Source organism: Dermochelys coriacea, chromosome 2 (assembly GCF_009764565.3).
Source record: "Dermochelys coriacea isolate rDerCor1 chromosome 2, rDerCor1.pri.v4, whole genome shotgun sequence".
Classification (NCBI taxonomy): Eukaryota; Metazoa; Chordata; order Testudines; family Dermochelyidae; genus Dermochelys; species Dermochelys coriacea.
In genome coordinates this window covers 84,535,842-84,562,953 of record NC_050069.1, presented here as the reverse complement: position 1 = coordinate 84,562,953, position 27,112 = coordinate 84,535,842, and the positions used below count along the sequence as shown (strand labels likewise).

At 43.0% G+C, this 27,112-nt stretch overlaps 1 protein-coding gene across 4 annotated transcripts in view; it reads right to left on the bottom strand.

Annotated features, from left to right (window-relative positions):
• The window catches only part of ROCK1 (Rho associated coiled-coil containing protein kinase 1), a 185,673-nt gene that overhangs the window by 71,938 nt on the left and 86,623 nt on the right, over positions 1 to 27,112 (bottom strand). For all 4 annotated transcript variants that reach the window (XM_038388530.2, XM_043508019.1, XM_043508018.1 and 1 more), the window contains 4 exons: positions 19,532 to 19,670; positions 17,107 to 17,198; positions 8,300 to 8,459; positions 599 to 665 (listed from right to left, as the gene is read on the bottom strand). In XM_038388530.2, coding sequence (XP_038244458.1) covers positions 599 to 665; positions 8,300 to 8,459; positions 17,107 to 17,198; positions 19,532 to 19,670 — 458 coding nt within the window. The remainder of the gene's footprint in view (positions 1 to 598; positions 666 to 8,299; positions 8,460 to 17,106; positions 17,199 to 19,531; positions 19,671 to 27,112) is intronic.

Below are 27,112 nucleotides of genomic sequence, written 5' to 3'. Positions count from 1 at the left end.
ACAAGGCAAGCTGTCCTAGAGCTGGGACTCCCAATGGCATCCAGACCATACAGACTCCCTAATTCTTCCAGTGCTCCCAGAACTTCCAGGGTTTCTAGGCTCTCAGCTTCCCAGCAGGCTGCTGGGCTCCCAGATATCCCTAGACCCCACACTAGCTGGCTCCCTGGGGAGCTGAGCAACCTCTTGCTCCCTGGCTGGCCTGGCTTCCTAGCTCTGTGGTGGCCTGCCTGGCATGCTAATGCAAATCTGACTTCCAGAGAGCATATTTTATTTTGGAAAACCAAATGGAAATGTTTAGGTGTTTCTTAAAACTAAATATTGTGGAATTTCCATTCAATGAAAATTCTGAGATTTCAGCATTTTTCATTCTGATTCAGGATAATTTTTTTTCTAAAGTATCAATTTATTTTTCAGAATTGAAATTCTGTTTCCCTACCAACTCTTAAAACTATGTCAGTCTAAACAGTTAAAATAAATGTACTGTTTTTCCATATTTCAAAACACTACAGCAGTTTCATGTCATTTAAAATTAATTCAGTATTTCAATGTGCAGTGTACCCACTGTCAGTTTACACAAAACTAATATCAAAATACATACCAGGCTTTTATCTGTACTGGAACTTGTTCTGTTGTCATTTGAATTTTCTGTAGAGGCAGATAAATACCTATAACAAAATATTTAATTAAAAATGTTTAAAAGCAAGGTTATGAGAAAGAAAAAGAGTAAACTGGTTAAAAAGGATTTCCAAAGATCACAATCTCTGCGAGATCCAGCTAGCCAAGGGGACTATAAGGACAGATTTTTAGTGCTTGCATTTATTATAAGATGTAAACACGTTTAATTAAAAAACCATACAATTCATTGTATAATTATGTTAAGTAGAAATCTGCAGTTTTTACCATTCTTCTTCTAGGAAAGAAGTACTTCCTTTTATAGTAAGTTAAAAGTTTTGCTTTCCATGGTGCAAACACTCTCTAGGGCCCTGATCTTGCACACATTTACTCACAGGCTTAATTTTTCTCACAGGAGTAGTACCATAGAAGTCAACTCTGCAGGGGGTATGGGCACAGAATTCCCAGTGAAGTTAACAGGAGTTCCATAGCTGGAGGGACTTGAAGCACAGGGCTCTTTGACAGTATTCCTGTTTTATGTAATGGTATCAATTCGGAGTACCAAGTAGATATACATGTTTATTTGCCATGACATTGTATGCTTATTTGTCATGGACTATGAAAGTCAGATAAATAAATGCAAATAATTTGCTGATTACCTTAAAAGCTTGGGATGAGATTCTGCTCCCAACTCCTACATTTTTATGCTTGAGTAAAGGAGACAGAATGGCATAAAAGGGCTCCACAAACCCTGGATCCATCTTCAGAAGAAGAAGTCTAGCATGCGAAAGACAGCCACAGACTCTCTTCTGAGGACTCCCTCCCACATCCTGATGTAAGGAGTGTGTCTGGGGCAGGACTAGGGGTGGGATGGATGTGCTGGAAGCAAAGCTGCAGCACAGAGTACCGAGGAGATTTTGGGGAGCATTATTACTCATAGGCAACAATGACAGGCTCTCATAAGTCAGACAGCTCCCATAAGTTAGGCTGCCTAACTTATACCTGGGGCCACTTTGGCTACTCGAGGTAGTCCAGAATCAGGAGGTCGCAAAGGTGGCTTAAAGTAATCTTAGCCCTTCCTTCCACTGGACTTTGAGATCTGTGAAACACAATCCAAAAATCTCATCCTTGAAGATTAAAAATATGTATTGCCCTACTTTTTCCATTTGACAAATAATGATTTTTCCTGCAATTTCAAAGAAATAGGAGTTAATGTGGCTTTTTGGGTACACTAGATTCTAGTCTGGTAACTACAGCCAAAGCCACGATGGGAAGGGGAGTACATAGAAAGTAGCAGCTAAACAGTGGTGTCTATAAGTGCTAAACCTTTAAAAAGTAGAATGATTCCAGAAACTTTGGGGAAGCATGTTCAGAAGTGGCACTTGTTACACACTTAAGAGGTATACACAAAAAGAAAAGGAGTACTTGTGGCACCTACTATCAAGTACATAAGATATGGGGCTATGAGCCTGCCTGATCACATTCCCCTTGGGATGGTCAGCACCAGCCATCTCAATCTCCTTGAACTTAAGAATGCTGCCTGCAACACTGAGGCTGAGTCCTTAACAGGTTCGATGACAGGCTCTCAAGCACCTTCTCCCCCTTAAACAAATGCATGCAGAGACAGCCAAAATTTGTCCTTTTGTTGGTAATACTGTATTCTAAAACAAATGTAAGAAGTTCTTATTTTAAAACAATATAATTGGTGCTGCTATCAACAACGCAAAACAATGCACAGGGTATATATGATGTGTTCCGTTGGATGACTGGATGGCAATACAATAGCAAAGGGGTGGTTCTTGTGCATGTTTTTGTATTCCATGGGAATGGAGTGGTTGAATTAAAAACAGAACATTTAGAACCTGAAGGAATAGATACAAGATTATTTTTTAAAAAAGAAGGGAGTATAAAGTAGATTGTAGGGTACTATCCCTTTAAACTTGCTGGATCAGACCAATGGTCCATTTAGTCGTGTATCCTACTCAAACAATGGGCAGAAACAGATGCTTCAAAGGATGGTGTAAATTACCTATAATGAAATAACTTATTTGTGGCAATGGGAGATGCCCCCCACCAGTCAGTCAATGTCTGATTTATGCTCTGAAGCGAGTAGGTTTATACACCTTATATATTTTTATTCTATCTAGTATATCTAGGGATAGCATTATAATAAGAACATATTAGCTTTTTCCAAATCCTATTTTTCTGACTCCTACACCAAGGATCTGATCCAAAGCCACTACAGAAAATGAAAAAAGACTCCCGCTGACTTCAAAGGGCACTCGATCAAGCCAAAGCTCTTGGCCTCAATAATATCTTGTAGCACTGAGTTATACAGGTTAATTAATCACTACATAAAGTATTTCTTTTCTTCAGTTTTGAATTTGTTGCTTTTTAATTTCAGTTAACATTGTTTAGCACTCAGATGTTTGAAAACCACATTAAGGAGATGTTGCAACTCAGAAATCCTGGTTCTATTCCAGGTTCTCAACAAGTATGTACTCTAGTGCTTATAGATGATTCTGATCCCGTCCACTCCGTATTCCTCCCACTCGGGCTTCCATCTTCTGTTCCCTTCGGTTGCTATGCACTCTGTCCCGTCCCCTCCTATGCTCCCTGTTCCTCCCCATCTTGACTCCGATCCCTGTCCCCATCTTCATTCACCCCCAGCTCCTGTCTCGGTATTCTATCAACCCCAGCCTACTCCTGCCCCCACTTTATTCCTCACCCCTTTAAATTCAAGTCAGTTTCCTCCAGAATGCTTGAACACCAGCAAAGGAGCACTGGAGAGACAGCCTGTCACGGAGTCCCCAGGCGATGCTCTGGCACTGCTCCCTACGAAACCAGTCAGGACTCTGGGGAAGTCTCCTTTCTGTGAGCAGACTGTCTTCAGGACACACAGCTCACACAACTTCCACCTTCCTGGGTCTGACCTCGGAGCATTCAGCATCCTTTGCCCCTCCACGTGCTTCCCACAGTGAGTCTGCCCAGGCGGGGCTCCTGGAGAAGCCAGAGGGTCCTGCACCCCAATTTCGCAGCCAGACGTGACTCTCAGCCAGCCAGTAAAACAGAAGGTTTATTAGATGACAGGAACATGATCTAAAACAGAGCTTGTAGGTGCAGAGAACAGGACCCTTCAGCTGGGTCCATTTTGGGGGGCAGTGAGCCAAACAACCACGTCTGCACTTCACTCCATGTCCCCAGCCAGCCCCAAACTGAAACTCTTTCCAGCCCCTCCTCTTCTGGGCTTTGTCCCTTTCCTGGGCCAGGAGGTCACCGGATTCCTTTGTTCTCCAACCCTTTAGCTCTCACCTTGCAGGGGGGAAGGGCCAGGCCATCAGTTGCCAGGAAACAGGGTGCTGGCCATTCTCTGTGTCCAGACCCCTGCACACACCTGCCCTCTAGGGCTCTGCAACGATCATACACCCTTATCTTAAGAACTGCATAGGGGAAACTGAGGCAGCCGCACAATATTCAGAGGAAACATTAAGAACAGTCCCGTTTCGTCACACAGCCTCCCCATTTTTAATTCTTGTGCCTCACACTACAGTGGTCCCTGTCAGCCAGGAAGAACAACTGCAGAGAAAGTTGTTCTCAGTTCCTGAAGCCCCAGAAGTAAGGATGCTCAGTCACTTTGTGAAGATGAAATATGCATAGCCTGGTTGGTACATACCCATGAGTGCTTTGTGGGGATAGAGCATGCTCAGCACAAATAGAATCTTCAGAGAATTTAGCTGCTAGCCTCTAACCACTGGCAAGCATGTCTAAATTATTATTTTCAGAGGCTTATTTGGCAGATTTTCACAGGGATGGCTAAAAGCACATATCTGACATATAGGCGAGTCACCTGCCAAATTTCAAGTCCTGGCTCCAAAGCACAGAGGCATTATAGATTCTCCGTAATATACTTTAACACGGGCAAAACAATTTATTTTTTCCCTAGCCTCATTCTCAAACAGCTAACCTGATTTTTTGCTGAACCTGTTCAAACAAACAAACAAAAAAGTTATTCCTTGACTTTAGCAAAGCTTTTGACATGGTCTCCCATGGTATTCTTGCCAGCAAGTTAAAGAAGTATGGGCTGGATGAATAGACTATAAGGTGGAGAGAAAGCTGGCTAGATCGTCAGGCTCAGCAGGTAGTGATCAATGACTCCATGTCTAGTTGGCAGCCGGTATCAAGTGGAGTGCCCCAAGGGTCGGTCCTCAGACTGGTTTTGTTCAATATCTTCATTAAGGATCTGGAGGACGGCGTGGATTGCACCCTCAGCAAGTTTGCAGATGACACTAAACTAGGAGGAGAGGTAGATACGCTGGAGGGTAGGGATAGGCTACAGAAGGACCTAGACAAATTAGAGGATTGGGCCAAAAGAACCTCTGATGAGGTTCAACAAGGACAAGTGCAGAGTCCTGCACTTAGGACAGAAGAATCCCATGCACCGCTACAGACTAGGGACCGAATGGCTAGGCAGCAGTTCTGTAGAAAAGGACCTAGGGGTTACAGTGGACGAGAAGCTGGATATGAGTCAACAGTGTGCCCTTGTTGCCAAAAAGGCCAATGGCATTTTGGGCTGTGTAAGTCGGGGCATTGCCAGCAGATCGAGGGACGTGATCATTCCCCTCTATTCAACATTGGTGAGGCCTCATCTGGAGTACTGTGTCCAGCATTAGGCCCCACTCTACAAGAAGGATATGAAAAAATTGGAAAGAGTCCAGCGGATGGCAACAAAAACTATTAGGGGACTGGAACACATGATTTATAAGGAGAGGCTGAGGGAACTGGGATTGTTTAGCCTGTGGAAGAGAAGAATGAGGGGGGATTCGATAGCTGCTTTCAACTACCTGAAAGGGGGTTCCAAAGAGGGTGGATCTAGACTGTTTGCAGTGGTAGCAGATGACAGAACAAGAAGTAATGGTCTCAAGTTGCAGTGGGGGAGGTTTAGGTTGGATATTAGGAAAAACTTTCACTAGGAGGGTGGGGAAGCACTGGAATGCATTACCTAGGGAGGTGGTGGAATCTCCTTCTTTTGAAGTTTTTAAGGTCAGTCTTGACAAAGCCCTGGCTGGGATGATTTAGTTGGGGATTGGTCCTGGTTTGAGCAGGGGGTTGGACTAGATGACCCCTGAGGTCCCTTCCAACCTTGATATTCTATGAAAAACCTGCCTGAGGCAGACACCTGGCATGGAAAATATCAGTCTCAACAGCTAAGTTATAAATAAGGTTCTGGTTTAATCATGGCTATTTTTATTAAAAATAAAGTCATGGACAGATCACAGGCAAAAAACAAAAATTCACTGTCTGTTCACGACTTATACCATAATACCCGATTGTATCTGGAGGGGAGGGAGCCCCAGGACACCAGCAGCTGCTGTGGCTGCTATGGGGAGGAGGGGCAGGGAGCCCCGGTGCCAGTCACCCCAGAACCACCGCAAGCCGCATCGGCCGCTGCTTGGGCAGTCCCCAGGGCCAGCTGCCAGTGACTGCCAGAGCAGCAGCCAGTGCGGCTGGCACCAGGGCTGCTCCAGCAGCAGCTGTGTGGCTGTCCCCAGGACTGTCTGAGCAGCTGATCCTGAGGACAGCTGCTTGGGCGGCCATGGGGTCAGCCACACTGGCCACTGCAGAAGTCATGGCGGTCTCAGAAAGTCACAGAATCCATGACTTCCATGACCACCGTGACAGACATGAAGCCATAGTTATAAGCAACTGAAAACAGGATCCTATAACGGAAGGCTTTGAGCAACCTTTAACCATTGTTGCTACCAACACAACCTATTTGTAATAACCGTATAAATAGCAATGCATGCAGTTTGAATTGATGTTATCCTCATGGGCAGTAGTGCAAATTATAAAAATCACATCAATTTCAAGCTGCTGCTTGGGAGAACTTTAAAAGAAAAAAGAGACTAAGAGGCAGAGTGGAGTCACTATCTTCACAACAGCCAAGTGAGAATGAGAAACTTCCTTATCCTTTCTAGCAGCCATGAGGAGACAAGTTTATTAGATATCTATTAGCTAGAAACTGATCTAAAAGAAAGTCCCCAAGCCAAGTCAAGGAACATCATCCTAGGAATAAAGTGAGTTTTGGCTCCACTTAGCTTTTCATTGCCCTGGGATAACTGATTTTGCGCTCCTCCTTCTGGCCTCGTACAGACACATTCACAAACTACTCTTTAACCTTTTGTATGTGATTCTGTCTAGTAGATGTGTCAGGGTTTTGGGTTTTTTTACTTTGAACTTTGGGGTACAGATGTGGGGACCCACATGAAAGACCCCCTAAGTTTATATTTTATCAGCTTAGGTTAAAAACTTTTCCAAGGCACAAATTTTTTGTCCTTGGACAGTATTGCTGCCACCACCAAGTGATTTAAACAAACATTTAGGGAAGGGCCACTTGGAACCCTATCCCCCCAAACCCCTTTACCCTCTTTTTTGGGGAGGCTTGAGAATAATATACCAACCAGATAGGTTAACAAGGTGAGCACAGACCAGACCGTGGGGTTTTTAGGACACTAAAAAACAATTAGGTATTAAAATTTAAAAAAAAAACAAAAACAAAAACCCACAACTATTATTAAAAAAAGAAAAAAAATACCTCTGTAAAATTAAAATAAAAGATAAGTTTACAGGGTAATAAAAAGATTTAAAACAGGAGATTTTTTTTTAAGGCTTAACTTTAAAGTTACAAAACAGGAATAAACCTTTCTTTTGGCATATCCACCCCCCCCCCCAAAATATTCCCCCAAGCCCTTTTACCCCATTTTTTGGGAAGGCTTAAAGATAATATACCAACCAAATAGGTAAACAAGGTAAGCACAAACCAAACCCTGGGTTTTTAGAACACTAAAAACCAATCCAGTTTTAAAATTAAAAAAAACAAAAACAAAAAACAAAAAAAAACCCACTTTATTATTAAAAAAAGGTAAAAACACACCTCTGTAAAATTAAAATAAAAGGTAATTTTATAGGGTAATAAAGTTTAAAATTAAGCCTCAAAAAATTGTGTGTATGTGTTTTAAAATTACAAAACAAAAATAAACCTCTCTTTTGGCATAAAAAAATTTACAAGCTAAAAATTAATTTAATGTGTTTTTTTTTACTATTACTTACAATTTTTGTAATTTTAAATATATTATTTTAGTAATAGCTGCATTACCTACTTTTTTTTTAAACACACATACAAAAAGCCCAAACAAACCCCATTCCCACCCCCAAATTTAAAAGCATCTTCCTTTCCCATTGGTTCTTCTGGTCAGGTGCCAACTAGGTTAATTAAACTAATTAACCCCTAGCAGGTAAGTAATTCTGTACCTTTGGCAAAAAAAAAAAAAAAAAAAAAAAAAAAAGGTTATATTACTACATACATAAAGGTTGTTACCGTTCCCTTTATATTTATAACAAGGTGCCTATATGTATGGTTAATTCAGAATCAGTAACACTGACCCGATTACAAAATGCCTGTAACATTTTAAAACACTAACGTCTAGCAGTGGGACCATTTTCATATAAATACCACAAATTATGACACTCTAGAATTTTTCCTTTTAAACAGTCTATTATCTAAATATACAGAGAGAGAGAGAGAGCAAGCACGCGCTTGCATGTGTGTACACAAAAATATGTAGATAAGAATCAAAAATACAAAACTTGATGATAGTACATAACATTAGTTTGTTTCCTACATACTTACTGATGGTTGCTGTAGTATGTAAATCCTACAAAAGGTAGCTGGTTGCCAACAAATGCTTTTGGTACAGGGAATGTTTCTTCCTCTCCCTTGTCTTCTTCCAAATCATCAAAGTTACTAGTGTCAATATCACTACTTAAATCAGGAACAACTGGTGCTACAGCTACAATAAAATAAAATTATTATTCCACTCATATGATAACCAGCTGAATGACAAATGTAAATGTTATCAATATTAGAATTGTCCCTTCTGTTACAGCCTTACAGTCAATAATTTTTGTGTTATTTTAAATAGTCATGACTCGACATTTAGGGATTTGTGTGTGTCAGTAGGTGGACGGATGTGACAGTAATCATCTGAACAAATGTAGGTCCTGATCCCATAGTGTATGGGACAATGCAGATTCAGTAGGCTACTCTACAGTTACAGCAGTTCACTTTTGTGCTATGTAATACATAGGATCAGGGCCTCAACTTAGATCTGTCAAGTTAACCATGGACATCATGAAAAGTCAATAGAGGAGTTCAGAAACAAAAACTGAAGTCAAGACCAGTGAAGAATCAGTAAGTTCTTTAGTGCCAGATTCTCTTGTGTATTCTGGCTCCTTTGTGTCACTCTGGCAGTAAAAGAGAGGCAGAAAGAAGCCAGATTTGACCAGCTGAGAACGTTGTTGGTGTCGATGAGTTCTCAGTTGGAGCAGAGCAAGCATACTTGGTTCCTGCACTACCCATCTTTCCCTACTCAGCCATGGATCAGAGGGCATGTCAGGGACATACAGAGACAGAAGGGGGCTTGATAAGAGCACGTCCTACTCAATTCCCAACTGACAAAGTCTGTTTGGAGACTACGAGCAAGGAAGTTTAGAGCAGGGGTCTCAAACTCCTGGCCCGCGGGCCACCTGCGGCCCCAAGAACTCCCCACTGTGGCTCGGGGAGGAGAGACGCAGGCAGGCAGTTGCCAGCAATGTCCGCTATAGGCGCCACCCCCCGCAGCTCCCATTGGCTGGGAGAAGGACAGATTATATATATATATAACATTAGCTGCCAGGCAGAGTCAGCCATGGAGGCAGCATCACTTTTTTCCCACAATGAATATAAACAAGTCAAAATACCAAACACAACTATCTGAGGCACACCTTGCTGCAATCCTGAAAGTTTCAACTGCTCAGTCACGGAGGCCAAACATCAACAAACTGACGGAACTGAAGCATTGCCAGGTGTCTGGCAAACGCTAAAAACTCTCTGGCAAGCAAAGAATTGTATAAAGTTGTAGGACAGCTTTATTATTTCTAATAAATTCAAAATAAAAAATACAATATAAACGTTTTCTTTTCTGAACACCATCTTCAGTGACATTATTGGCTCACTGTGAGGATTTGAGGACTGGCACTGGCCCTAAGACAAATTGCGTTTTAGACCCCTGGTTTAGAGCATTCCCCACTGAGTGGATCAAAATTCTGGGCAGCAGAGAATCTGGCCCTCAATTCTCCAAGAGGTTAAGGATAATTTAGAAGTAACGGAAGAGGAGAAGGACCTTGGAGTATTGGTTGATCATAGGATGACTATGAGCTGCCAATGTGATATGGCTGTGAAAAAAGCTAATGCGGTTTTGGGATGCATCAGGAGAGGCATTTCCAGTAGGGATAAGGAGGTTTTAGTACCGTTATACAAGGCACTGGTGAGACCTCACCTAGAATACTGTGTGCAGTTCTGGTCTCCCATGTTTAAAAAGGATGAATTCAAACTGGAGCAGGTACAGAGAAGGGCTACTAGGATGATCCGAGGAATGGAAAACTTGTCTTATGAAAGGAGACTTAAGGAGCTTGGCTTGTTTAGCCTAACTAAAAGAAGGTTGAGGGGAGATATGATTGCTCTCTATAAATATATCAGAGGGATAAATACAGGAGAGGGAGAGGAATTATTTCAGCTCAGCACCAATGTGGACACAAGAACAAATGGGTATAAACTGGCCACCAGGAAGTTTAGACTTGAAATCAGACGAAGGTTTTTAACCATCAGAGGAGTGAAGTTTTGGAATAACCTTCCAAGGGAAGCAGTGGGGGCAAAAGATCTATCTGGTTTTAAGATTCTACTCGATAAGTTTATGGAGGAGATGGTATGATGGGATAATGGGATTTTGGTAAGTAACTGATCTTTAAATATTCAGGGTAAATAGGCCAAATCCCCTGAGATGGGATATTAGATGGATGGGATCTGAGTTACTATAGAAAATTCTTTCCTGGGTATCTGGCTGGTGAATCTTGCCCATATGCTCAGGGTTTAGCTGATTGCCATATTTGGGGTCGGGAAGGAATTTTCCTCCAGGGCAGATTGGAGAGGCCCTGGAGGTTTTTCGCCTTCCTCTGTAGCATGGGGCATGGTTGACTGGAGGGAGGCTTCTCTGCTCCTTGAAGTTTTGAACCATGATTTGAGGACTTCAATAGCTCAGACATGGGTGAGGTTTTTCATAGGAGTGGTGGGTGACATTCTGTGGCCTGCGCTGTGCAGGAGGTCGGACTAGATGATCAGAGTGGTCCCTTCTGACCTTAGTATCTATGAATCTATGAATCTATGATAAACAAAAGCCCCATATTTTCAATAACTCTGAAGAACTTTGTTGGTTTTACAAAGGCTGGCATTCGGCAGACAATTTTTGCATTCATATCTATTCATTTATCACATGCACTTACACTGTTCCTGTTCTTTCAAGAAAAAAAGTTTATTTTGGGTTCAAATCAAAACTAAAAGTGTTTTAATTGTTTTTAAAACTATTTCTATAACAAGGAGATATAGTTACTCTCATGCCTTATAATCACGCATCCTTTGGTCTTGCCACAAGCCCCTTTGTGGGCAACCATTTGCACCAGCCGTAAAGAAAAGAATGGTTACTTATCCTTAGGTACGCATACATGTTCAATCGGAGTCTTCTGAATAGCAAAGTCCATTGGTGGAGTGGGAGCCTATACATATACACCCTCATACTCCCAAATGAGGGCATAAAGAGTGAGCCAGCCACCAACCTCCCACAGTTCCCTCACAACTCAGACCCTGTGATAACTGAAGGCTCCAAAAGCAGGAATGGGAGGGGAGCTCCCACAGGTCATTGGATCCACACTGCCAACAACATCTCAAAGAACCACAGTTACTGTAGGGTAAATAACCTTCCTTTATTTTTGAGTATGTGTCAAGTATGGATTCCAGGTAAGCAACTGGCAAGCAGTATCCCTCTAGGAAGGTGGTAATGAGAAGTTCCAGCTAAATCACTTGAATAGTGATATTACTACTGCTCTACCAGCTAAGCACAAGCAAAAGATGTCTGACAGAAGTCCGTGGGTTACTCTACATCATTGCTTTGCAGATATCTGATACTTGTACATTTCTGATGCAGGCAATGATGCAGCCTGAGCTTTGGTGGAGTGAGTCTGATATATGGTGGGAGAGGTATACCAGCCAACTGGTAACATGAGGAGATTCTTTGTGTATCCATTTTGAAAGTCATCTTGATGAGATGGCCTGAATTTTAGAACGCCTGGCTATAATGAGAAATAGACAGGGCCACAGTTTGGTCCTCTCAATATAATAAAGCGAAGTCCTGGACACAGTTAGTACAGTAGAACCTCAGCGTTATGAACACCAGAGTTACAAACTGACACGTCAGCCATACACTTCATTTGGAACTGGAAGTACACAATCAGGCAGCAGAGAAGGAAAAAAGCAAATACTGTGTTAAACCTAAACTACTAAAATAAAAAGGAATGTAGCATTTTTCTTGTGCACAGTAAAGTTTCAAAACTATATTAAATCAACGTTCGGTTGTAAACTTTTGAATAAAACAAACAATGTTTTGTTCAAAGTTACGAACATTTTAGAGTTACGAATAACCTCCATTCCCAAGGTGTTTGTATCTCCGATGTTCTACTGTATAGGCAATTTCTTTTCTCCTAGTGCCTAGTATGGTTTCAGGAAAAAGAAAGGGAGGTTGATTAACTGGTTTAGATGAAAATCTGAGACCACCTTGGGAATGAATTTCAGATGAGATCTTGCACCACCTTGTCTCTGTGGGGTATTGTATACAGGAGCTCAGCGTAAGTGCCAGAAGCTCACACACTCTTCTGGCCAAAGTAATAGCCACGAGGAAGATGAACTTCAGTGCATGTGGTTGTCAGGAGCATTCTGAGAAGTTCCATGAGGCTTGGGAAAATTTGGTTGAGCTCCCAGGCAGGAATAAATTCTTCACCCAGTTGGTAAGTATTTATTCCCATGGAGGAACTCTGATACGGTCAGATGAGAAGAGAGAGAACCGTATAAGTGAATGAAAAGTAAAATTATTGCAAAGTGGATCTTAACAGAACTGAATGAAAGGCCAACCTTCTTCAAGAGCAACAAATAGTCAAAGATCTCCAGTATCAAGACCTGAACTGAATCCAGACCACGTTGATGTGCCCACATTGAAAATGTCTTCCATTTAGAAGAGTAAGTTTTTCTGGCTGACATTTTCCTGTTTTGTATCAGGATTTTCTGGACCTGCATAGAGCAGCCCTTGTCTGGGGTATCAACCAGCCAATAACCCACACAATCAGGTGCAGTGACCTTGGGTTTGGATAGAGTAGCTGTCGCAGCCAGACCTAATGATCAGAGCCAGAGTCCATAGTCATGAGACAGAAGTCAAAAGTCAGGATACAGGCATCAGAAGCAAGAGACAAACTTGAGATCAGAACCACGAGTCAGTAACCAGAGTCAGGCTGGCTCAGGATACTAGGAGGTTAGAGGCTGGAGAAAAAACTGGAGATCAGGAACCACAAGTCAGATGCCAGGAGTCAAGCCGGGTCAGGATGCTGAAAAAAAAAAAAAAATCAAGGCGGGGAGCAAGAAGCAGATGGCACACTGTCTGGGAGACGGTGAAGCCCAGTTGTTTAAACAGCTTCCTGATCCTGCTGTTGGCTTAAGTACGGCCAGCAGCTCTGGGACCCTGCCAATAGGACACCGGGGCAGAGCCTCAAACTGGGGCTGGGTTTCATGGATCCTAGGTAAGCAGTTGTCAGTAGGCTATCAGGTGGAGGTTTGGAGTGTGGCCACTCCCATTAACCCTGCAGACCCAAGTTTGAGACAGCGGGTCATGACAGTAGTTGTCAATAGTGTTGGAAGATCAGGTGCAGGCAGTCCAGAAACTAAACGTATATCTGTAACAGATCTGTCATCCAAAACTGCCTCCGCCAGTATGGAGCTTACATTAATAGATTCTAGGTACAAAAATTTTCACTCCCCTACCACAGCCAGATGGGGATTTGAACCCAGGGCCTCAAGCATTGGGAGCAGAATCCACGTTCCTATCCCATCAGGCCAGCTAGGAGACCATTAGTGGCTTTTTCTCCTCAGATTTTGGAACTCACCCAGAATATCAGAAAAATCAGTGGAAAGGCATATAGGAGGCCTTGGGACTACTGAAGAAGGAGGCATCTGGTATCAAGCCCAGACTCAGGCATGGTCTGGAATAGTTCTAATCATTGGTGGGAAATAGGTACTGTAACAAAGGAATATCAGACCTCTGATGGACATCTGCAGTGACCACTCCAGAGAAATTACAGATGGTCTACTCAGGAAGTCTACCAAGTTAACTCATGGGAAGTGAAAAGCCATGGGGGTAAACTTGTATGGGTGGCACCATTGCTTGGGTTTCATATCTTCCAGACAGAGGAGAGAGAGGCTTGTGCCTCCTGGCTTGTTTATCCAGAGCATGTCAGAGGTGTCATCTGCCAGGACATGCACTGTGGAATTTTGAAGAACAGATAAAAGTGTCATGGATGCTACCCTGATGTCTCTGAGGTCCAGAACGTTGATGTGGAGCTCCTTGTTTTCTGGAGACTAGATCCTTTGCATTTGTAAGTGACCCAGGTTGGCTCCCCAACCTGTCCCTGAGGCATCCACGATTAAAGTCCTTGTCAGAGAGGTGGCAGAAGAGCAGTACCCTTCCACACGTTTGTGGGTTCCGTCCACCATCCCAGTTCAGCAACAATGTGAGGTGGAATCATGATCTTCTTGCTCATTTGGTGTTCACAGAGGAACAAACCAATATGAGCCAAAGTCGGAGCAGTCACAGGTGAAATCTGGCAAGTGGCATCACATATATGCACACTGACAGATAGCCTAACAGTCCCAGACACATGTGGTCACGTTTGAGTCTTTCTTGAGCCCCAGTGATTGCACTGACAGGCAGGTATGCTGACTATCTTCGGGAAGGTACGCCTTCATCGACCTGGAGTCAACAAAGGCTCCTATGAACTCGATCATCTACAGTGGCAAAAGAAATGATTTTTTGTAGTTCACCAGGATGCTCAATTGAGATAACAGGGAGATGGCATAATTCCAAGCTTGCCGCCATCTCTTGCTAGGATCTTCCCTTGAGCAGCCAATCCTCCAGGTAAAGGTAACAGCGAATGCCCCTTCTTCTGAGACATGTCACTATTACTGATAGGCACTTTGTGAAGACTTTCAAAGTTGTGGTGAGTCCAAATGGCAATACCTTGTGCTGGTTACGACTGGGCCAGATGGAGGCTACATGGAAATATACATCTTGCAAGTCAAGAGTTGCACACAGTTCTTGAGCATGAAGTGATGGAATTAGAAAGTGTTACCATCCTGATTCTGAGGCAGCATTTGTATTTGTTCAGTCTCCTCAGGTCTAGGATAGAACAAAAAAAAACTTGTCTTCAGGATAAGAAAATATCAGGAGTAGAAGCCTCTTCCCTGTGCTCTTGCACTATGTCTTCTACAGCTCCTACACACAACACTTAAACAGGCTCTCATGAGAAGAGTCCCTAAAGAGGAACAAGGAAAGAGGGTGGATAGGAGGCATGCATTGGAAATGCCCAAGCAGGCAGGTGTGGAGGGGAGCGGGGGAGGCATCCCTCCAAAGTTTGGGGACTGTTGTCTGGATGGCCTCCACTTCAGTAAAAGAGGGACCAATCTCCTTGTGGACAGGCTGGCTAGAGTAGTCTGCAGGGGGTTAAACTAATAGCAAAGAGGAGGGTAAAAAGAGGGAAGATACGAGCACTCAGTTAGCACAAAATCAATATGTTGAGAACAAATTTAGTCAAAAGCCCAAAGGACATGGAGAAGAAATTCCTGAATTACCTACAAACTAACACTAGGAGCCTGGGTGGCAAACAAGAGGAATTGTTCATGAGCATAAATTTGATCTAGTTTGTATTACTTAAATCTGGTGTGATGATTCACATGACTGGATGTTAAAATCAAAGGTTATAATCTATTTAGGAAGTATAGAGGGGGCAAAGGGGGGGGGGGTTGGGGTGGCTCTCTACATCAAAAATGGGATTACTTGTTTCCAAGTCACTAAGAACTTGGAAGAAAATGATCTTGAATGTTTATGGATCAATGTCCTAACAGATAAAGCATAAGATGAGCTATTAGTTGGTGTCTGCTACAGACCACCAAATCACACTAGGGAACAGGATATGAGCACTTTCTTCCCGTCTATAAGGGGAAAAAAACCTGTGCAATCATGTGGGTCCTTCAATTTGAGTGACATGTGCCAATACTAAAACATTCTTGGAATTTCTAAACATTATAGATGACAATTTCCTAACTCAAAAAGTTTTGCACCCAACACTGGGAAAATATGTTAGACCTTGTTCTAACAAAGAGGAACTGACCAAAGAACTAAGAGGTAATGGTAGCTTAGATACAAGCCAGAGATAGTAAGGCTCAAAACCGCTCCACCCTTTATGCCATCACACCAGAGCATGAAGAGGCTCAAGGCGCATGCACAGTTCCAATGGACATTGCTATTCAAAAGAATCCAATCTTGGGCACATGAGGTATATGCACACCTAGAATGGGATCCACGCTGACATATACTCAAAGAACACTGAACTATATCAATACCAGCCATTACCCTCTCCCGTAAAAATCTACTTCCTTGGGCTTGATGAGCATGACCTCATACCACGCACTCTGAAAAAAATGTGACTGCACAGTTCTTACCTTATACAAAAAGTTTTATCCTTGTGAGTTTGCTTTATGAAAAAAATTTAAATAATCTTTATAAAAATAAAGATGGAGATTCAACCCTGAATCAAGCTATAAAAATAAATAATCCACAGCACTACCCTCCCAGGCATAAACCTGAACAAACAGGCTTTACACTGTGTTCTAAAGGTTAAACTGATGTGGTTTTGTCAGACCCGTGGGAGAAAGAATGCAAGAGTTGAATGACCCTATACTGAAAACTTTGCCTCCAGCTCCCAGGCTTTCAAAGTGAGACAAGATTAGCAAGAAGTTACCAGTTGACCTCCACTGTGTGATGACCAAGAGAAGAATTTTTCAGATAACTCAGACAAACATTGTGCTTAAAAATATAGTTCATGGAGCACAGTGATAATATGCTTTCTATGGCTCAAACCAATAAGCAAGCAGGCAGATGCATTCTGTACCACAAACTTCTAAGACAGTTTAATTCCATGTCAAAACTTTCTATTGTCACTTACCCTCCAGAAGCTTATGATATCATTATGAATTAAGGAATAATAAATACAGAAGACAATATTGCTAAGAAACTGATCTGGTCTCAGCATTTGCTAACAGAAAAAAAAAAGACTGAAGTAAATCTTGAACTGTGTGGGAAATCTAAACAGACTTGTCTCTTAGCAAAATATGGAACAAAATGTTAATTACATTAATTCAGTACTTAAAGAGAAAAAAGCCTTCCATTAGAACAGACAGGTGACAGCCCTTTTGCTGATACACCATGTAAATAAGAGAATATTACTGCTTCAGTACAAAGAACTACTCACTGTCTCTAAGAGTTTCCCAAGCCCACTGATCATTTTTGAAGAAGAGGTGTCGTTTGATTTCTTCTACACCATTTCGTCCTAACCTCACTTCCCTGTAAATAAAATGTTTAAAAACAAACAAAAAAACACCATGTAAGATTTTTCCTTTCTTTTAACGAGTTCAAGTATCCTAGAGTTTAGAAGTAAGTCTACATCTGCCAACTAAGGGCAGTATAAAAACTCTAGTTTCTCTGAAGTTGTAACACGGAATGCCCTATACCAGCACAAGTAGGATCATGGCGTTTCTTCCCTTCATCCCATAATGCAATCTGGTCTTAGGTCTTGTCTACCACAGGAAAGTTTTACCAGTTATACTGATATAGTCTTATCTGTATAAGATCGCTCCCTTTCCCCACCCACCCCCATATATATGGACTCTCATTCAGGTATAACTATGGCATTTTTGGTTTAGTTATAAGTGACATAAGCTAAAAAAAACTAACCAACCAACTCCACTCTTATTCTACAATTAGAGTACCTAAAAGGAGATGTTATACTGATACAATTATATTCATTTAAATTCACGCCTTTGGGCATACAAAATAAACTTTTAAATGTAGACAAGGTCTTATGCTATCAAATTTGCAGCTAAAGAAGTGTCCCTTTAATTTAAGAAACTGGGCCCAATTATCCTCTCATTTCCATTGTTGTAAATCAGTAACCCCATAAAAGTCAGTTTCATTTGCTGTAGGTGAGAGGAAAATCAGCATCATCTCTTGTCCAAGTTCTTTACGATATAAACAGTAAACAGTATTCACTGACAGCATTCACACACTTTCAGAAAGAGCAGAACCAACCAATCAATAACACTGCTCCATATGACTCAGTCAACTTTCCTATGTAGCATTTGCATGTGCAGACCACTGCTACTTTGCTACAATGCAAAAGAAAATGAAAAAGACAGGTAAAAAAGAAAACAATAAAAAGAGGGGAGAGGGAAAAGGATTGAGAAGGCAAGACAAAGAAAAAAACGACAAACTGAAAGATGAAATAAGAGGAAGAGAAACAGACAACAATATTAGGGAAGAGGTAAAGGCAAGGATAAAAACTAACACTGGTACTCCACATAAAATGTTCACTCTAAAATTGAAATTATTAAAATTAGATTTTTTGTAGTCCACCAGACTATCATAAAATAAAATGTTACCCTTATAATAATCTAAAAAGTTCTGAAGTAAGAGAAAATTGTATTTAAAAATTAGGATTCTCTCTTCTCTTGCCGTATACTCACCTAGATATTTGCTTACACTGTTGGAGTCTGGATAACATTTAACCCCATGCTCTCAAAATCCCACACTGAATTTGAAATGTCCAGAATTAACTTTCCTATTGTCTTTTTAGGGAATTTAAAAGATTGATTTCCCAACTATATTTTCAGTTAGTTCCCAGGTAAGCATGTAATTCTGTTTTTAAGCGTTATTAATTTACTCTAAAATCAAGCAACTTCCATTTATCAATGTAGCAAGTGCTATGTCAAATTAGCAATTTAAAAGTTTCCATGATGAAAAACAATTCTCATGTGTACAAACTGAAATAAATGCAAAGTTAAGATAGGAATGCCAAATTGACATTTCAAGTCTATTTTTATTTGCAAGCCCTATTGATGAGAGTGGAATATCATTTGAGATCCTGGCAACTGAACCAACAAAGTTCTCTGGTTCCATTGCCCTTATCACCTGGGGAATCAGAATCACACACACACACACACACACACACACACAAAGGATCTTTACTTTTTAAGAGCATGTGAGTTGGTTCTTGTAACTTAAAAGAAAAGCATATCTAAGCTTATAGTGAAGAATAAGATTAGATGAAACTAAATATGCAGACTGTCTGTTTTAAAAGCTTTTTTTCTGTAATATTTTGTTCCAACTAGTAAACAAAAATAGTCTGTTTTAAGGCTTTGGTCAATATGACTATTCACAGGTTCCCAAACGGAGGAAATGCAGATGCCTGAAACCTAGTCAGGCCTATGGAGTGATGATATGCAGCTGAAATACACACAGCAGTGTACAGGTATCCTAGTCAAATAAGGGGAGAATTCTGAGATTCCAGCCCAAGAAAGGTAAAGAGAGGTGGAGGGCAGAAGAAGGGGAGAAAAGAAAAAAAATGGAAGTAAACAAACCTAATGGAGGTGCACTCAGAGACAAGAAAAAGGACAGAAGGTACAACTGGCCTCACATCTGTGACAGTGTCTATATGGTAAAAGAAATATACTACATAAAAGGTCAGAACAATGGATGTTTCTGATACTGTTCAACAGTTTAGAATACCACTAGAAAATCATGTATACACAAAATGCTTTTTTTTGTTCTGGTCACAAGAGAAGAAAATGTTATTAACAAAAACTTATTAAAATTCTGAATAAAACTTTGAGCTATTTTACCTGTCAGTTAAGAAGGCACATATAAGGTTTTTTGCATCTTTAGAGATATCATTATCATCAGGGAAGGTAAGAGAGTTCTTATGGTTCATAATCTTACTATATGTTCCAACCAAGGAATCCGCATAAAAAGGTGTATCACCTGAAGAAACAGCAGTACAAAAATTAACTTAACATAATGTAAATATCAAAAGTAGTGGAAGTTTTAATTTAGAACATTTATTTCTTTATCATACACTGTGCCTTTGAAGGCTCTCAGTGCCCATACACAATTAAAAGTGCATACATTCTTCTTTAATAAAAATATCTACTAATAGTCCCCATATTTGAGTTCTATAGCACACCACTTTCTTAAAAACTTGATGTTTGACATACAATGCGAAAGTTTCTACTTTTTGTGCACAGTTTCAATCTTAATAGGTATCAAATAAGTATTTCCAGGCTCTATAGTAAAACAAATGCCTACGGAACCTTAAACATTTGATTATAACATCCTTTTAAAGCATCTAAGGTTTTCAGACAATGCCTCAAAACAAAACACAGTGAAGATCCCATTATTATCCGTCTTTCGTGTTACTCAAATTACAAGAAACAAATTTGTCACAACATGCCTTGCTATATGTTGGTATGCAGCTGATCTTCATTGAATGGCTTGACTTAATTTTTCTAATTCAACTTTGACATTCCTGCCGTTACTTGGATTATTGTTGAACACGAGCCAGAGTTTGCCTTGCTTCCATTTTTACAAAATGGAAATCAAGAAAAACATAACATTTTGAATAGCTCTTGGAGAAAATTTTAAAAATGCCATTAATGAGAAGTGTATGTAAAAGTGTGGGGAGAGGGACCTAAAAAAGGTAGACAAGTGTGGGGAGTCCTGGCTGGAAAAAAACAGTTACTAACTTTTTGTAACTGCTGTTCTTTGAGATGTGTTGCTCATATTCATTCTATGGTAGGTGTTTACAACTCACTTGCACAGTTGCCGGACATTTTTTTTTCCTTAGTGGTATCCGTGGGACCAGCCCTAGGGTTTCTGCAATCTCTGCAAACATACCAGGGCTCTGTAATCTCTCAGTTCCTTCTTGCCAGTAACTCCGATAGAGGAATAGAAGGGCAGGTCATGGAATGGACATGAGAAACACATCTTGAGAACAACAGTTACAAAAGGTTAACAACCATTTTTTCTTCTTCGAGTGCTTGCTCATGTCCATTCCATGCATGGGAACTCACAAGCAATACCCCCGGGCTCAGAGTTCATGGACTTGCTGATTGCAGCATTGCTCTCCTGAAACTGGCATCGTCACGGGCCTGTTTCATGAAGGCGTAGTGGGATGTGAAGGTATGAACAGACTACCATGTTGCAGCTCTGCAGATGTCCTGGATTGGTATCTGTGTGAGGAACACTGCTGACAAAGCCTGGGCTCTCATGGAATGAGCGATCATATGGCCAGAGGCAGAACCTTTGCATACTCGTAGCAAGCTCGGATGCAAACAGTTATCCAGGATGAGAGTCTTTGGGATGACACCGTTAGTCCTTTCATCCTTTTCACTACTGCTACAAAGAGTTGTGTAGACTTGCAGAAGGGCTTAGTCCTCTCAATATAGAAGACCAGGGTGCGCCTAACATCTAACATATGAAACAGATGTTCCTCATCAGTGCTGTGGGGCTTTGGAAAGAAAACTGGCAGAAAAATGTCCTGGTTGTTATGGAATTGTGACATCACCTTCGAGAGGAAAGCCAGGTGCGACTGCACCTGAACCTTGTCCTTGAAGAACATTGTATAAGGGGATTCTGATGTCAGGGTTTTGATCTCGGAGACCCTTCTGGCCAAAGTGATCAACACTAGGAAGGCAACCTTCCAAGAAAGGAGCAGTAAGGAACAAGATGACAACAGTTTGAAGCTGAACCCCCCGTGAGCTTTGACAGGACCAGGTTTAAGTCCCATGGAAAAATCGGGTCACGAACCTGCGTGCAGCGTCTTCCAAGCCCTTGAGGAACCCGATCCTCATCTTGTGCGAGCAAACTGATCTGCCCTGTACAGAAGGTTGGAAGGCGGAGATGGCTGCCAAGTGAACATTAACAGACGATAGAGCCAGACCTTGATGTTTCAGGTAGAGCAGATAATTCAAGATGGACTACACAGAAGACCAAGATGGAGAAAGATTCCATGTTGAGGTCCAAAAAGTGAAACGTTTCTACTTAACCATCCACCAAGACTACCTACTTGGCTTTCTGTTACCTAGCAAGACTTGCTGAACTTGATTCAAGCAGTCTTGCTCCTCAGGGTTCAGTGATGCACTAGCCAAGCCATCAGGTATAGGGAGATAAGGTTTAGGTGAAGCAACCAGCTGTGGTCTTCCAAAATCAAGTCCAGATGGGGTGCGAGCGCTAGTGGAGCTGCCACCGAGAGGTCCAGAAGGATGCCGAATCAATGCTAGCAGAGATATTATGACAGGTTTCAGAGTAGCAGCTGTGTTAGTCTGTATTCGCAAAAAGAAAAGGAGTACTTGTGGCACCTTAGAGACTAAAATTTATTTGAGCATAAGCTTTCGTGAGCTACAGCTCACTTCATCGGATGCATTTGGTGGAAAATACAGAGGGGAGATTTATATACACACACAGAGAACATGAAACAATGGGTTTATCATACACACTGTAGGGAGAGTGATCACTTAAGATGAGCCATCACCAGCAGCAGGGGGGGGGGGAAAGGAGGAAAACCTTTCATGGTGACAAGCAAGGTAGGCTATTTCCAGCAGTTAACAAGAATATCAGAGGAACAGTGGGGGGTGGGGTGGGGGGGAGAAATAACATGGGGAAATAGTTTTACTTTGTGTAATGACTCATCCATTCCCAGTCTCTATTCAAGCCTAAGTTAATTGTATCCAGTTTGCAAATTAATTCCAATTCAGCAGTCTCTCGTTGGAGTCTGTTTTTGAAGCTTTTTTGTTGAAGGATAGCCACCCTCAGGTCTGTAATCGAGTGACCGGAGAGATTGAAGTGTTCTCCAACTGGTTTTTGAACGTTATAATTCTTGACGTCTGATTTGTGTCCATTTATTCTTTTACGTAGAGACTGTCCAGTTTGACCAATGTACATGGCAGAGGGGCATTGCTGGCACATGATGGCATATATCACATTGGTAGATGCGCAGGTGAACGAGCCTCTGATAGGGCCTAATCACATCAGCCACGCTATCAGAGGCTCGTTCACCTGCGCATCTACCAATGTGATATATGCCATCATGTGCCAGCAATGCCCCTCTGCCATGTACATTGGTCAAACTGGACAGTCTCTACGTAAAAGAATAAATGGACACAAATCAGACGTCAAGAATTATAACGTTCAAAAACCAGTTGGAGAACACTTCAGTCTCTCCGGGCACTCGATTACAGACCTGAGGGTGGCTATCCTTCAACAAAAAAAACTTCAAAAACAGACTCCAACAAGAGACTGCTGAATTGGAATTAATTTGCAAACTGGATACAATTAACTTAGGCTTGAATAGAGACTGGGAATGGATGAGTCATTACACAAAGTAAAACTATTTCCCCATGTTATTTCTCCCCCCCACCCCACCCCCCACTGTTCCTCAGATGTTCTTGTTAACTGCTGGAAACAGCCTACCTTGCTTGTCACCATGAAAGGTTTTCCTCCTTTCCCGCCCCCCGCTGCTGGTGATGGCTCATCTTAAGTGATCACCCTCCTTACAGTGTGTATGATAAAACCCATTGTTTCATGTTCTCTGTGCGTGTATATAAATCTCCCCTCTGTATTTTCCACTGAATGCATCCGATGAAGTGAGCTGTAGCTCACGAAAGCTTATGCTCAAATAAATTTGTTAGTCTCTAAGGTGCCACAAGTACTCCTTTTCTTTTAGAGATATTATGATAACCTTTGCCTTGTCCCTCTTGATCTTTAGGAGAACCTTGTGAACCCAGGCCATCAGTGGGAAGGCGTACAGCAGGCCATCTGCCCATGAGAGCAGGAAGGCATAGGAAAGGGAGCCCTTACTGAGTCTGTGCACGGAACAGAACCAGTGGCATTTCCTGTTCTACCTGGTGACTAACAGGTCCACCTGGGGAGTTCCCCACTTCTGGAAGATAACACTGGTGACATCTGAGTGAAGAGACCACTCGTGGCGAGAGGAAAAGGATCTGCTGAGATGATTTGCCAATGCATTCCAGTCTCCCGGGAGGTGCGAGGCCTCAAGATGAATAGCGTGCTTCATAGAGAAGTCCCATAGTCAGAAAGCCTTGACTCAGAGCCGAGGATCAAGATCCCCCTTGCTTGTTGATGTAAAACATCAAGGCTACGTTGTCTGTCAAGACCTTCACGACCATGCCTGAGAGCTGGGGGGGAAAAAACACCTGGCAGGCCAAGCGTATCGTTCTGACTTCCCCGATGTTTACATGCAGGGAGAGTTCATCCTGTGTCCTAAAACCCTGGATCCTGAGTCTACCAAGGTGGGTTCCCCACCCTAGGTCTGACACATCTGAAACCCAGGTTACTGTCAGATTCAGGGCAGCAAGAGGCACCCCTTCATCACAGAACATGGTTCTCTCCACCAAGTCAAAGAAGCGAAGACGGGCATTGGAATTCTGAAAAACAAATCCAAGCAGTATCTGCCCATTGAGTAGACCGACACCAGCCATGTCTATACGGGTCTGAGACATAGCCACAAATACTGCACCACTTAGGTATACGCTGCCATATGATCTAATAGCTTGAGGCACACCAGGGTGGTTGTAAGTGGGTGAACTGTAACCCAGGTGATTAGATCAGACATTGTTCGGAACTTGGCCTTCAATAAGTAGGCCTTGGCCTGGGTGGAGTTGAGCACTGTCCCAATAATCTCTATTCTCAACACCAAGACCAATGTTGATTTCTGTGTGCTTATTAACAGATTTAGTGCTCAAAAGGTGGCCCGTACTATGCCAATGCTGTGCTGAACCAGAATCCACAAGTGGCCTTTGATCAGCCAATCATCGAGGAATGGGTAGACTTGTACACTTCAACATCTGAGATAGGCTGCAACCACCACCATACATTTTGAAAAAACCTGTGGGGCAGCTGACAGACCGAATGGAAGAAAATTGAATTGGTAGTGGCATTGGCCCACCACAAACCTAAAGAATCTTCTGTCCATGGAACATGGAGATGTGGAAATAAGTGTCCTTTAAATTGAGGGTGACGTATCAGTCTCCTGGATTCAGGAAGGGAATGATGGAGGCCAGGGAGACCATGCCAAACTTCAATTTCTTGAGATATTTGTTGAGGCAATGCAGGTCCAGGATGGGCAGTAGGCCCCCTTTGGCCTTCGGGATTAGGAAAAATCAGGACTAAAACCCCTTCCTGCTCAAGCCTCAAGGAACTTCCTCTACAGCCCCTAGACATAGGAGGGCTTGTACCTCCTGGATGAGATGCTGCTTGTGAGAAAGGTCCCTGAAGAGGGACAGTGTTGGAGGGGTAGGATGGAGGGGTGGATGAAAACTGCAGGATCTAACAAACTGTTGCAGTACTGGGCACCCCACAGTCCAATGTTACGTAGGACCACACAGGGCGAAAGCGCAATAGGCAGTCCAACAACAAAATGGGGGATGGATCCTGAATTGAGACTGGTATGTCATCCTCGGGCGTGCCTTCAAAAGGCCTGCCTGGTCCCACCGGGTACCTACTTGAGCCTGACTGGGAAGCTGAGGTAGAAGACAGGGACTGACTATGCTTATAACCCTTTCCTTTTCTTTTTTAGAGTTCCCGCCTGCATGCCCCGAAAACCCATTGAGGCTGTTGAGGCCTGAAATGCTTCCTGGAGGCATCAGGAACAAGGCATGGCCCTTGAGTCTTTGAAGTCATGAAGCTTGGAGTCCATCTGTTCAGAGAACAGAGAGGTACCCTCAAAGAGGGAGGTTACCCTAGGCAGACTGCTGCACCTCATGCAAGAGGCCTGATGACTGGAGCCATGAACAGCGCCTCATGGTGATCGCTGATTCCATAGTTCTGGCCGCTGAGTCAGCAGCATCCAGAACTGCCTAGAGGAAGGCCCTAGCCTCCATCTTGTTTTCCTCCAGGATGACCATGAACTCCTGCCTTGACTCCAGCAGCACGGAGTCCCTAAACTTGAGCACTGAGTCCCACAGGTTAAAATCATACCTCCCCAGCAGCGCCTGCTAGTTAGAGATACGAAGCTAAAGGCTGCCCACGGAATCACAGATGGAATTATGGTCAGAAGGGACAATTATGATAGTCTAATCTGACCTCCTGCAGAACGCAGGCCACGGAATCTCACCCATCAACTCCTGTAACAAACCCCTAACTTATGTCTGAGCTACTGAAGTCCTCAAATCATGGTTTAAAGACTTCAAGGTGCAGAGACTCCTCCAGAGAAACCTTTCACCTGAACAGATCCAGCCTCTTTATTCTTTGGGGTGGGGCTCTTTGGGGTCCCACTCATTTGAGACTGACAGCACCAGGGGGAGGGAGGAAATGTGAGTACATGTATTTGAACCCACTAGCCAGTACACAGTACTTGTTCTCTGCCCTTTTTGAGGAAGGGGGCAGAGACTAAGGGGTCTGCCATAGCACCCTTACCAGCCCCAACAGCACCTCATTGACTGGCAGGGCCATTCTGGAGGGATCCCCTGCAGCCACGATATCAATCAGGCTATGTGTGGACTCCTTTAGCTCCTCAGCTTCCAGCCCCAAGTTTGTAGCAACCTGTTTCAGGGGCTCTTGATGGGCCTCGTAGTCATCTGGCAGAAATCAGTAACTAGGACCTACACAACCGACTCATCAGGAGATGAGAAAAAGGCTAGCACAGTAGGAAGGGCTGGTCCTTCCTCTGCCACCTGCACCACCTCCATTTGGGCTACTTCAGTGACCTCGGTGCTGGGGTCACTGAAGTACCAGAGTTGGGGTCCAGTGCCAGTCAGGATGAAACAGTGGTTCATCTCTTGGACACCACCAAGTATGACTACAGGTTCCAATATTGCCAATGCACTGGCCAATGGCCCCATGGCCAAACACCAGCTGCAGTGTCTGTACCAAAGTCCAGTACATATGTCAGGTACCGGTACTTTTTCGGCAGGGTGAAGGATTCCCCCTCGGATTCCAAAGAGGACTCTTCCCTTGGAGACCAGGTGGTGCCGGGAAATTGGTAACCGGCGCCGGGGTAGGGACCGCTGTGGCAGGGCTTTCCTCTGGGAAGTGCCACAGTGGTTGCTGTCGCAATGGAACTCACCACACCCTGAACCCTCTATCCCTGGTAGCCCTGGCTGGCAAGTGGCTTTGGAGGGTGGGCAGTAGAGGGAGGGACTTCAAATTCTTTGCAGCCAGGAATGCCTCCAGAGTCAAGGGGGTCCACAGGCACGAGGTGCCATGACCATTCTCAGGAGTTGGAGATGGGTCCCAGACTGGGCTCGGTGCCCTAGGCAGAGTCACCAGAGCCAACCATGGCTCTGGGGAAAGACGTGTGGCCCAGCACGGGTCTCACTGCATCAGCTACTCCCCGCTTGTCCCTCTTTGGCACCAGAGAGTGCCCGCTCTCAGCAAGCTGTTTCTTATGCTTCTTCCTCGGCACCAGC